At 41.2% G+C, this 14,109-nt stretch overlaps 1 protein-coding gene across 5 annotated transcripts in view; it reads left to right on the plus strand.

Moving 5' to 3' along the window:
• agrn (agrin) overlaps window positions 1-14,109 on the plus strand; it is a 279,534-nt gene that overhangs the window by 59,700 nt on the left and 205,725 nt on the right. For 3 of the 5 annotated variants that reach the window (XM_086159714.1, XM_086159715.1, XM_086159718.1), the window contains exon 3: window positions 13,500-13,520. The exons of the other annotated variants lie outside the window; for them this stretch is intronic. In XM_086159714.1, coding sequence (XP_086015840.1) covers window positions 13,500-13,520 — 21 coding nt within the window. The remainder of the gene's footprint in view (window positions 1-13,499; window positions 13,521-14,109) is intronic. 5 annotated transcript variants of the gene reach the window in all.

Raw genomic sequence — 14,109 nt, forward strand, 5'->3', positions numbered from 1 at the left:
AAAACTCAGGCGTCTGAGAAGTTTGGTGAGGCCGTGGAGAATGATTTCGAAAGACACCAATGAGATTCTGTTCCGCCATCCAGCATCTCAGGAGGTGGAAGAACTAAACTGTCAACACTGTTTACAGTGGAGATGATGGGATGCTGACCTTGACCCAGAACTTTGTGGATAGATGGTCTCCTCAATCCTGATTATACTCCTTCTAATGAGGAAGCAGAGTTGGGGGACTCAGGGGTGGACTCTCCTATTTTCGGGGCTGAAGTGGCTGAGGTAGTCAGGAAGCTCCTTGGTAGAGGGGCCCTGGGGGTGGATGAGCACTGCTGAGAAGTCTACTCAGGGGTGCATGTTGAATACACGGCCCAATCATATTTATGTGAAGCATATACTGATTTTTTCATGATGTTGATTTTGGTCTCCTTAAAAAAGGGGGAATATTGATTTTCAAGTCCAAAGTCTGTTAGTGTAGATCTATGCAGGAATAGATTGGTCTGCACAAACGCAGCAGAGAGGTGACTGGAAAGAAAAGGCATCGCAGCATTGGTATGCAGCACAGAGGGAACCAAGAGAGTATATTTGCCAGTCACCAGTCACAGAAAGGTTTCTCATCAGCTCTCATTGTCAGCTGGAACACTTAAGACGATTGCTTTCCTGGTGACCTGAAATGCGTGGGAGGCTCAGATGATATCAGGCTAAGAGAGGGGAAGGCACAGAGGAAAGAGCGATGGAAAGGAAGAGGGAAAAAAGGTGTCAGTGCATGATGCTTGTATCACTGCAACGTGGTTCACCTCTACACTCTCCCCAGATGTTCTATACTTTCAACTTAAATTCCGTTTGAATGGAACTCTTAAATAGTCAGAAGTCTAAGACTGACCACACAGAAAATCTGAGAGTTAAGGCTGATTTGGAGAAAAAAAAAAAAATCATGATAGAATCACCTGGGGAGGCTTGGCTCAGAGGTTAGAGCGGTTGTTCTTGGAACCAAACATACCTGGTTTGATTCCCGTACTCCCAGCCTGTCGAAGTGTTGTTGAGTAAGACACTAAACCCCTTGCTGCTCCCTTAGCACTGCTCAGTAGCTGGCTTTTGCCTTTTTGTGCTGAGTGTATAACGGAATGTGACAATAAAAAAGGTCTTTCATACGCAGAAGTGGTGGAACTCACCTTTTGTTTAGAAAACCATGTCAGATGGCAACACAAATGACGGTTTAGCCTTCAATCCTATTGATCAGGACTACTCAAAAAATCATCTTAACTTTAAAAGCTTTTCTTCGATTTTTTTTGCTAATTTACTAGCTCTACTGCAGGTGCTTTGGCAAATCTTTAAAATCTTTTAATAAATTCAAGAGTTAAAGTTCTTGTTCATTTATTGATAATTTCTCATTTAACTTTTTTTTTTGTTTGTTTTTTTTCTACATCAAACCTTAATTTCCAAATGATTACTTTTTGTTTTATATCTTTTGAGCAATTTACCACTAGCCATTTTACTCAAATACCATATCCTGTTTGGGTATTAAAAGATAGACATTCATGATTTGACAGACATTTAGATGATATTCAACATATTGGACTGAGCTTGTATTTACAAAGCAGGAAGTGTTACAGTTGCTGCAGCTTATTCATTTACTGATGTTTCTCTGTAATGGAATCCAAAGTAGAGATAAATCTGACAAGATTTTTGTATCTGAGGAAATGGAAAATCTTGAGTGTGTGTGTGTGTGTGTGTGTGTGTGTGTGTGTGTGTGTGTGTGTGTGTGTGTGTGTGTGTGTGTGTGTGTGTGTGTTTGTGGACATGCACGGGCATATCTGCCAGTCCCTGAGTGTACTGCCAAATGTCTTCCCCAGGTATGTGCTCATGTGTATGTTCATATACTGTATATGCTACCCTGACAGAAAGGCGGGAAGTCAGTGGACTGTTTAATAAGGTCTCTTTCATTTTGGATTGGAACAGAGGTGGATGCACTTAATTAACCTTAATGTCACTGACTACACACACACAAATGCACACAAATCTGCACAGGCAGAAGAGAGAAAGGCACAAGCTACACTGAGGGCGGAAGGAACTAAAGAACATGCCAGGCGGATGAAGATGGATGGCAACCTTTTCACTGGATGCTTTAATTCGGCCCACACAAGACAAAAACAGCATCTTTGTCCATATCCTACTTTGTTTTTCATCAGAGAACACAGAAACTGCCTCAAGACCCTGACATTTATGGATATTAATGACATGTTGTTGGGCTTTAGATAAAGCTCTGCTGTGTTCAGCACCAACGAATATCTGATCGCTATACTTCTGCACATCATTTCTACCTCATGTGTGATTTCTCTAAATGGGAAAGGAAAGTGGGCATTTTACCTAAGCTTGCTAAAATTATTCTTAGGATGATTTACTACAAAAGGCATCAGTACTTTTTATACATACATAGGAGAGATGAATTCAGAATTTCTCTTTATTTTTAACTCTTGCATACATATTACTTCAATGTGAATGGTATAATCCTGTTATATACACAATATATGTTACTGGACCTTTACCTTTTTGTGAAGGTAATATGATGAATACGATCATTTGGAAGATGCTTACGGGCTCCTGAAAAACAGTGAAGATGCACAGAGATTATTAACAAGGAAAACCTTGTGTTGAAACACATCACCGGAAGTGCTTGTTTGTATTTTCCCATATATAATGTATATAAAGAACATCCCTTCTTTATTTTCTGCTGTGTTTACATTCACTTACTGGTTTTCTATCATTTTGAATTCAAACACACTCAAAAATGAGGGACATGGTAAAAGCTCGATTATGTTTCTGATTTGTTCATGAATAGGGACAATCAGAAGGAGAGAGGCTGATGTGACTGGATTTAAATCACCAAGATTAAAATTATTTAATGTTTTAAAAGTATTTTTGATACATTAGGTTTTAGCTCATGTAAAGCTAAAACTTGCTCTGTGGTTATACTATTAGACTTATGGGATTGTTCTGCACAGCATTGTTCCATTAAGTTTATTATATGAGCCATTTGAAATAAATTCTTTTACAGAATGTTTGCTTACCCTGTGACCCTGACTGCAGGATAAGGGGTATGGATAATGAAAGAATGAATTAACATTTTGTTTTTTATGTGATTTATTTAAAGGATGTTGACCTCCCATTGCTCTCAGGTCAATCCTATCTTACCTGGCTGTTTGTTACGATGACCCCATTTCCTCTCCATTTGGCTTAGTTGTGCATCCAGATTGTACATTTGCCTTCAAAAAACAACCGTATACCATTTTTACAACCATTCTCAGTGGTTTTGCTTATTCCTTTGCTTGCAGGTGTGGAATCATATAATTTCTCTTGATTCCAGAGTGCCAAAGACATTTTCAATTACTACCCTTGGCATGTGTTGATTCATTGATTTCCACACGTCTCAAGTGGTTTGCTTGGAACATTTTCTGTCTTCTTCTGCACTTCAACCATGTGTTTTTTTTTTTATCTTTTGAGATCTTTCAAGAACTATGGTTAGATTTAATTGTCATAGAGTAATTGCTGTTGGTGGAAAAGTAGAGAAGAAACATGTGCAATAAAGTTGGAACAGATGGAGAAAGGTATCAGGGACAATGTGCAATAACAGTATCAGTCAAGATGAGAGGAAAGGTATACAAGAAAATGGTGAGACCACTGTCTGTCCATAAGGAAGAGACAGGAAGGAGGCAGCAGAGATGAAGACGTAGTGGTTCCCTTTGGGAGTGAGGAGAACGGAGAGGATCAGAAATAATTCAAACTGAAGGGGAACAGGTTTCTGTATTTGGAATTAGTCAGAATACTGCCTGATTACATCAGCTGTCCCTGGCCAAGGCTATATTCACTAAAAGTTAATAAAGGTGAAGCATCATTGGATGCTATTGTAATAATGAACCTCTGGCCAACCAGTGACTTCCAGGGAAGTCTGGATGGCAACCAAGAAAGTTCAGTAACGGATGACCTCCAGGAAAGACTGGCGTGGGTGTATCAGGTTAGCAACCTGATACACAGCACTCGCAAGAGTCAACTCCAGGAACGTCTGGAAAGTCGTGGAAGGCTGACCAGCCCTATAGAAGTCGTAGAGGCGTTCTTGAGAGAGACCCATGATAATATCTCCGGAAACCAAGCCCTGGAGATCAACCCAAACATCGACAGTATTGACACACCTGGAAAAGAGCTCAACAGCAGTGAACCATCCTGGAATGAAGTCCAAGAGGTGGGGAAGAAGGCCAGAACAGGATCTGCTCCCTGCCCAAGCGGTATACCTAATAAGGTATATAAAAAGTGCTCAATTGTCCTCCGGAGGCTTTAGAAGCTAGTCCAGAGGATCTGGGGGAAGGGCATCATCCTGGTGTGCTGGAAAAAGGCAGAAGCCTATTTTGTGCCAAAAGAAGACAACTCTTCAACCATAGACCAATTCCGAGCAATCTCACTGCTTATTGTAGAATGCAAGATCTTCTTTTCTGCACTGGCTAAAAGGATAACCTAATACATGACTGAGAACGGATACATTGACACCACTGTCCAGAAAGGTGGATCCCAGGTTTCTCTGCAAGCCTCTCACACACTGGAGTTCTCAATCAGGTGATCCAGGAAGCCAAAGTCAATAATGTCAATAATAGTTGTCTGACTGGACTTGGCTAATGCCTGTGGATCAATCCCTCAAACCCTTATCCAACGCAGCAATAGACCATAACCTCATCCCTCAGCATGTCAAGGGAATGATCATCAGTTACTGTGATGGAATCCAGCTACGATTCAAAACAGCCAACTTTACCCCTCAGTGGCAAAACCTGGAAAAGGGGATTGTAACTGGCTGTACAATCCCCCCCCGCCCCATCCTCTTCATCATGTGAATGAACCTCCTGAGAAAAGCCGCTGGGAAGAAAGCTCGAGGCCTAAAAATGCAATTGCGTATCCGACAACCCCCGATAAGAGGTTACATGGACGACCTTACTGTGTCGACCGCAACCCCTGTGGAGGCGAGGTGGGTGCTAACAGTTTTGGACCATACATCGGCCAGAATGAAGTTTAAGCCAAAGAAATCTATGTGCATGGCGATCAGGAAAGGTAAACTGATGAACTGGGTCACGCTGCATGTGCAAGGTGAAGTGATTCCATCGATAAAGGGATATTCAATCAAGTGCCTCGGGAAGTGGTTCGATGACTCACTTACTGACAGGAACAACATCAGCAGCACAGAAAAGCAGATGGAGGAATGGCTGAGGAGGATCGAAAAATCAGGGCTCCCGGGGAAGTTCAAAGCATGGCTTTATCAACATGGATTGCTGCCAAGGCCCATGTGGCTGTTGATGGTGTATGAAGTTCCTATTACAAGTGTTGAAGGAGTGGAGAAGAAGATCAACAAGTACCTTCGAAGGTGGCTGGGAATCCCTCCAAGCTTCACTTTGGTAGGCCTCTACATAAGATCAGGGCAGCTCTAACTTCCTCTGTAATCTGCAGTGGAGGAATTCAAGGTGCAGTCATAATGACATACCAAGACTATGAGGATGAACAAGGCGCCCTCACAAGATCAGGGCACAAGTGGGCAGCTGACTCATCTGTAGCACAAGCTGAAAGTATGTTGAAACTACACAACATCATTGGAATGGCATGCATAGGAAGACCGGGTCTTGGAACTTCCGAGCAATGGGGGAAGGCAGGATCCAAGGATTAAAGGGGCATGATCCAGAAGCAAATATGGAACCTGGAGGAGGAGGGACAAAGGGCAAGGGCAGTGGAGGTAGCGTCCCAGGGAGCATGGACCAAATGGGACTTACCCAAGAGGAAGATCACATGGGGAGATTTATGGAGACTGGAGCCTTTACGCATCTCATTCATGCTAAGGTCAGTGTATGATACGCTCCCGAGTCCAACAAACTTGCACAAGTGGGGCATGAGGGAGGACCCATCGTGCAAGCTCTTCGGGGAGAGGGCTACCACAGCACACATCCTGTTAGGGTGTAAAACACCACTTGCCTAGATAAGATACAGGTGGCGCCATGCCAAAGTGTTCATGACACTTGCTGACACCCTGGAGCTGAAGAAACACAAGAAATGCTAACCATATGGGAGAGCAATACCATCAATCAAGTTTGTATGGGAGGGACAAAAGCCACCAACAACAGCAACAACAACAACCAATCCGCTGCAAAAAGCTGAATCATGGGAAATGAAGATAGACAGGGGGAAGACTGCAATTCCCCCAGGTTGTCCAGACAACCCTGAGGCCAGAGGTGGTACTGTGGTCTGCATAGGCAAAGAAGATCATCCTCATTGAATTTACAGTCCCATGGGAAGAGGGTTGTGAGCGGGTGTTTGAGAGAAAGAGCACCAAATAGCAAGATCTCTTGCATGACTGCAGGTTGAGAGGATGGCAGGCATGGCTCCTCCCTGTCGAGGTCAGATGTGGAGGATTCCCTGCCCAGTGAGTGTAGAGAATGCTCACAGCAATTGAGGTGACAGGAAGGGAAAGTAAGATGGCAGCTCGCAGGATGAGGGAGGCAGCAGAAAGAGCATCTTGCTGGTTATGGAGCAGGAGAGAGGAGCTTAGCTGGAAGCCAGGAGGAGTTGATGGGCGGTGATTTGGCCACCACTGCTGACCCACCAATGTTGAGGGTGTTGTGGTTCTGGCTTGAAACACCCAATGATCGTTCGATACCGCTTGATGACATCAACTCTCCCTGGCAAAAGCTAAATTCACTAAAAGTGAATGAAGGAGAAGCATCTTTGGATGTAATTGTTATCAGGTCAGACTGAGATGGTTTGGATATGCACAGAGGAGAGATAGTTTTAATAGTATCCTGCGGATGCTAGAGGAAGACCAAGGAAAAGATATGTGGACATAGTGAAAGAGAATTTGAAGTTTTTAGGTGTGAGGGAAGAGGATAAAGAGAATAGAGTTAGATGGAGGGAGAGGATTTGCTGTGGTGACACCTGAAGGATAACCTTCTGAAGGAAAAGAAGTGGTAATTGGTGTTGCTTGAATGCATTTTCTCCTCCTGCATATATATTTTATAAGACTATATATTTGTCCAAGTTTGTCTATTTCTCTCTGTTTAAGCAGGTGTGCCTTAAGAAAATGTCACAGAAATTGTAGTGATAAAACATTGGGTCTGAGGGAAGAAACCATCAATTTTTCATGCAGATCAGGATCAAAGTGATGTTCTCAGAAAATACTTGAGGCAGTTTGAAAAACAAACAGGCATATTTCCTCCTTTTTGAAATACACACAAAAGCAGACTGGTTAATAAAAAAGGAGGGAGGAATTAGTCTTGGTAGGGGTCTCTAACACTGTTGTTATAGTGTTACAATTTTTAGGCCGTAAAACATCGAGATAGCCTTCGTCAAAGAATGTCCTTAAGTATTTGAGACACGCTAGAAAATACCATAACATGATCCATCTTCAAGTAGAGATATAGAATCTTCGTAGAATACAATCCCTGTTTGTACTGAGAGACAGAGGGCCTTTGTCTTTTTCCAGTGTTTTCTGTGATATTACTGGACATCCACATTTTTTGCCCTCCCCACAAAACACCACCTGTCAGGTGGGCTAGGAAAGTAAAGCAGTACTCCCTTTTTTACTGTTTGACTGACATCAGCACCATATTTGATTTGACTTTTCTCCTTTGGACTGAAACTCTGCTGTCCAAGATTGGCTGTGCCTGATAACTCTGAAAGGATTGGCTTATCTTTAAGATCCCAGCAAAAGTTTTCGGTGTACCATTTCCTTCAATTTCTCTCCATCCTCTCTGTGTAGTGTTGTTGTTTTCCACTGCTTGCTTAAGTCTGTTCATGATGAGGTATTGTCACCCTTTTATCTGTTGTATCACTCGCTTGTTGTTTTGGTCCTTCCCTTTTTCTTGTTAATTTGCCTCCAGTTCAACTGCAGAAAAGTTGTCAGTATTATACCAATTACTCAAAGAGCAAGAATTTCTGCATGTAGATTATAGAAACAGAATTTTATGTTGGCATATGAAAGTCCAGGTGAGGGAATGTTCTTGCTCCATGGTTGGAATGTCAGGAACGTTGGAGCCATCTGTCTCACACCTCCACATTTTAACAAGGTTCATTATAAATGAAACACAGAGGAGAAGCGCCAATGTTGAATTCCCTAATAAAACAGCACCTCCCACCCTTGACTTTTCAGCAGATTGTTGCCGGGTTTGACGGACTGTCAGACTGTGTGGTGGGAGGATGGTTCCATGGCCCCATTTCAAAATTAGGAGAACGCTGACACCCTAACAAGGCACTGAGTTCCTGCTTTCTACAGGACAGGTTGAGATAAACCATAGTCCTTCTTGTTTTCATCAAGACATTCTAAGACTTCCCGCACAAGCAGTCTGGCTTTTACATTAGCTTGTTAGAGACAGCATTGAATATAAGATTATCTGACATAGACAAATGAACCTGGCAAATACGCCTCACTGTAGCACAAATTTATTTAGATTTTGACTCTGACCTGTAGTCTTTCCTGTCTGTTTGTCTTGATGGCTGCTTTCAGGTGTTAATTTTTTTCCCTTGCATAGAGTTCATCTAGTCAAGTAGATTTGTGTGGTGTGAAACGCTATTGAAAAAGCCCTTGCTTATGCAAAAACAAACTTTCTTAACACTTTTATCTTTTCTTAAACATAATACTTTTGGGTGAATGGAAAAACATCTTGCATAATTTAAGCAGCCTAGAGATAAAGCAGACCTTGACCAATTCTTCTTGGACACAGTCACACATTCCTAGTGTTTGTATCTCCCAGGGGAAAACACTGAAGTACTTGACACTCTGATCCTGCTCACCTCTACCTCTCTTACCTAAAATGTAAATAATAAAATACCCAATAGGCCAACAGGGTGGCAGAAAAGGAGGATCACAGGTCTATTGGACTCAAAAGTTCAAACTGAATTCACCATCAAATGAGAATACCCACCACAAACCAATGTAAGCTTCACTTTCTCATCTGGTGAGTAGTTGTTTGGCAAAGTTCATGAAGACCATGTAAATTGGTTTGACTTGAGTGATGTGTTGCATGAGGTAAACAAGTCCCAAAGCAATCTTTTCCTCCTTTTTCCTCTTTCACCCTCTGGCCCATTTTTCAGCTTCTATTTATCCAAGTTGCATAGAAAAGGGGGGGACAGTGAAAGGGTTCTATATGGCTCACAGCTGGAAACTGATAGGACTTCTTACATCTTGCAGTGTCCTGCTCATGGAAAAAAGCCATTAGCTGCTCCAAGTCCCCCCCTTTTTTCCACATATAGTGGCCCTATTTGTGGCTGACCCAAAGGCGCTGCAGTCCAGACCCACAAAAGTTGCGTGAAGTTCCCATATATCCTTTTTGAAGCCCTGTCTGTAAAGGGCCCTCCTATTGATTTGGATGAACTTTTAGTTAAAAACTGGAAGGCTCTCAAGAACATTAGGACAATATTTATAATTATAACCTAGGTGTTAGGAACTTTAGGCATGTTGATTATAGAAGCACACATTGACTCACCTCTGCACTGCAAACACATATTCCCCTTTCACCAATGGGAGTTATTTGAAAGTATACAATAGAGGAGGAAGGGGGAAAGGAGGGATAATAATTTATTTTCTTCCTGTCTGTATAATCCCTCCTTTTTATTAGGGATGGGGGTAGCCCTTTCAAGGGGGACAGCATTGAAGGGGGGAACTCTTTATGCAGTCAGCACACAGCTGAGTTTCAAACAAAGACCCCCTTTTCCCCTGTTATGCAAACTCAAACATACATTGACAGAAATGTCAAACGTATGTTTGATGGACTCTGGCCAAATTGTAGCACAGTCAATTACAGAGGAAGCCTCCATGTATACATTGCTGTTTTTTCCTCTCCCTTCAGCCGCAGGGAATCTTAAAATCTCAAACCTTAAAATAAAAAAATAAAAAAACTCACCCACTTACTGTAAATTGTAATAATCTATCTGTATATATGTTCATAACTGTGCAATATTTCATTTCATAACAGCTACATGTACAATATTTTTTCATACTCTTGTGCACTCCTTATCTTTCACTTGGTACTTAAGACCTTAAGATACTTTATAGTTTTCACTTGTTACTTAAGACACTTGTTACTTATTCTCCCCCCCTTTTTTTTTTTTTTTTTTTACAGTTTATACAATTTTCTACTATTATTTATTATTATTATGTTTTTCTTGTAACACTTGCACAACAATTTCCTTCGGGATAAATAAGGTTGTTCTTATTCTGATTCTTAAAATATTTCCCTCACTGTTTGCACTGTTTGTAAACTTGATAAAAAGGTTTTATAGACAACAAGCATCAGCTTAGCTTATTGTGTCAGCGATGCTTTTGCTATGTTTATGTGAAATACACATATATTGAGCTTTTCAGATGAAATCAGGTGCAACTTTTATACTGATTTTATGACAGTGCTCGTCAGGCCGAGTACTTTGCAATTGCATTCAAAGCAATAAAGAAACATACTGATAATTTCATCGAATTAGATAAGCAGATGTTAACAAAGTTTTCCGTTGGGGACTGAATTAGTAGCTGAATAGGGTAGTAAATTACAATATATACAAAACAGTAATAATATTATATTATGGGCCCCCTGGTGATTTCCCTCTCTACGGCTCATCTGCTATGATTAAGATCTTGCAGACACACACAAACACGGTAGATAAATCCTTTCCCTTCCTACTAATACAGTCAATAGCCATGATGTTGTCATTATAGCACTTGTCTAGTTCTGTCTGCCTTTATGATTAATTTGTTGTTGCTAGTAACTGTGTGGTTGGCAGTATTTTTGTTGCAATACAACTTCCTTTGAGATCAAAAAATCCGCCGATTTCACTTCAAGCATTTGCATGGGTGCATTTCATGCACCAGTGCATGTGGGTTTGATAGCTTTAAGAAAAAAAGTGCCAATGGTGAAATTCAGTCAGTTTTATAACTGAATTTTATGAGGTAGTACCAGTGGATGCTATGACTATTTTGTTAATGATTGCTAATGTATTGGTTGTGTTTAAGTGTTAAGGCAAGGATGGGCAAACTTTTTGACTCAGGGGCCGCATTGACTTTTAAAATTTGACAGTAGCTTCACGTCCTGCTCATTCATGTTTCAGTAGGTCCACAGTAAAGGCTAAATCATAAAGCCAATCTGTCATTCAGCTCCGGAAAATTCTCAAGTGTTCTCAAGTAGCTCCAAAAATGAAATAATCTTCTGTTTGAGCTCCCACATTCATTGATCCAATTATTCGATTATTCACATCAAGTATGAATTCTGTACCAATCTTTGGCGGGCCGGATTAAAAAGACCAACGGGGCGGATGTGGCCCGCGGGCCGTAGCTTGCCCACCCCTGCGTTAAGGTCATGTGGTTCTGCTTCTCTCCATCCACAACCTGGCATGAATCACTATGAACCAAAAACTCTGAGCTAAATTAACTCCCCTTCTCAATCGCCTTTGATCACATTAGCCTAAGTGATATGGGAACCCCAAGCCAGACACACACTCCCTCTTTCTTCCTGTCTTTCAGCCCAAACAAATAGCCACTCCTCCGGAGCTTTAAGTTGTCTTAAGCTCCATCCTTGGATAATAGACTGTTTGCTCCCACAAAGAGCCCAGTTTGGAATAATGAGGATCAAGAAGAGAACATAGAAAGCAGCAGGAGAGAAATGTAAGACGGTGCAACAGAGAGGGAGGGGACATTGGGTTAAAACCCGCCTAGGGACAAACCATTCAAAACACTGGTTTGTGACGTTACTTTGTAGAACGTTTATTGTTTTTTTTGGTCAGTGGTACTGAAGTAGTGGGTTATCTTCTTTTCAGTTGACAAGCTCATGCTTGGATGATGGACGTTTTTTTACCAGCTGATTAGGATTCCTAGGGTTAATTTTCCTAACCTTGACCTTAGGTTAGGGCATTACATTCATAGAATTCCCCAAACCAACAGACCTGACTCTTTCTTGAAGCAGGGCCATGGGAACAAAGTGCAAGATGAACCAGTTCTGGAACGAGTGAAAAACAGAGCATATGCATATGCACACCACAATGGGGAACAAGTTGAGACAATAAGGACCATTCAGACAGGGGAGGGGAACAGGTGTGGACTATCACAGTTTTCCCGGTCATGACAGTCACCTCCCTTTGGGGGACGGCTCCTGATGGCCCAAACAAAAGCTCTGGAACGTGAGCTCTAATTCAGGAGAGCCCAGGATGTCCTTTTCACCTGGCACCTGGGAATCCACACCCTTAAACTATGAGGTTTCCCCGTTTCTCCCCTCAACATCAGGTGCAGGCATCTCTACCAAATATAATCAAATTAATAAGAATTTAAATTACCTGAATGTTGCTCTTGTAGTATATAATAGAAATTTTGAAAAAAAATGAACACAATACATTTTCATACACTTATTTTTTTACCACATCATATGTACTGTGATGACTGTGTATTAAAATCACCCTGGCTAACTTTGAATGAGCTGAAATGAATTGGCAGCACCAGAGTGGCTGGATGATCAGCAACATTGATAGGCACTCAAAGTGTCATTAGAGTAGAAAAAAATATACAAAAATACAATTTGGCTTTCAAAAAACTGATAACCTATTGCCATACAAAATTATCAGAGGCTATGCATGATATGTCTCCATGCATGTCTAGTTAATAATCAAAGAAGGAAAGTGTTATCTGTGCTTCCTTTTTCTTTTTGTATTTGAGACCATCTTTTATGGATGAGCCTCCCTATATGACTTGTCAGCATGGCTCTTCTTCAGGCTGGATCAGGTGGACAAGCGGTAGTAGACTGACAGACTAATGGGATCTCTCTCTTGCTGTCTTGCTGTGGTGTGTGGGTGTGTGGGTGTGTGGGTGTGTGGGCGTGTGTGTGTGTGTGTGTGTGTGTGTGTGTGTGGGTGTGTGGGTGTGTGGGTGTGTGGGTGTGGGTGTGTGTGTGTGTGTGTGTGTGTGTGTGTGTGTGTGTGTGTGTGTGTGTGTGTGTGTGTGTGTGTGTGTGTGTGTGTGTGTGTGTCGGGATGAGAAAGGCAACTCATCTGGTGGTTATTCAGTATTCATTGTGCATGAGCGGAGTGAGCTTGTTTACATAATGTCAGCTCTTTATTGACACTGTGAAGTGATGGCTGATAATTGAACTTGAATTTAAGGAGCATGTGTAGCCAAACTGGTCTGCAGTATGTTCTCCTTTTCTCTATCCCTCAGTATTCCAAACTGATTTAAGCTAGAAATCATTTCATATTCTGTATTGGTGTTTTAAACCTAGTCAAGGTTGCCAGTGACACTGATTAATACCCGGGCAAAACGTTGCGCTACAGTCTATAATCACCTCTTGCTTCTCATCATTCTCCATCTACTTCCTGTCATTCACACATCCCACATCTATCTCCCTTTGCCCCAGTCATCTTCATTTAAAGTCATGTCAAGTAAAATGAGAACTTTTTCTTTTGTACAGTTTAACTTTGAAATAACTTTATTTCCTCCCTTTCTTTCCTTTTGCATACGGAAGCTCACAAATATATCATCGCAGGTAAGCACTCTCTTTTTCCAAACGTGATGCATTCTTGTGTAATGTTGATTAGTTGTTCCTTTGTGATGCTTAATTAATTCACAAATGAGTAGTTTTGCAGTCCATTTCTGTGATATTTTTTTTAACTATCCCAACATGACCTAACAGTGTATTTAAGGTCTCTTTCATGAGCTATCAAGAAGTAGCTCAACCATTGGGATTTTCTCACTGACATGAACAAAAATTTGTCAATGTCTGTGTCTCATTTGAATAACAGAGAGCAGAAATGCTCAGTATTTCAGTCAAGCAATGATAAATGCTTTCCATAAGCAGACTGCAAATTGTGAGATACTGTTTTTTCCAGGCTTGGAAGTAATAGAAACTAAAAATCTACAGGTCTGTATTTATTCATTTTATACAGACTTGAATGGTAGTTTTTATTTCTACTGCAGTATTTTGTCATTGGTCACCAAAAGCCTGCCTGGACAAACAGGACAAGCTCTGGTCCTATTAGTTCAATAGTACTCAGTTCTCCACAATACGTGTTAAAGTATTACTTTTGTAATCAATGCCGTGCAATGACAATATGGAAGTGAATATTTCATCATTT

This window comes from Fistularia commersonii, chromosome 14, assembly GCF_037954325.1.
Source record: "Fistularia commersonii isolate RoL2024-O1a breed Wild chromosome 14, RoL_Fcom_v1.0, whole genome shotgun sequence".
NCBI lineage: Eukaryota > Metazoa > Chordata > Actinopteri > Syngnathiformes > Fistulariidae > Fistularia > Fistularia commersonii.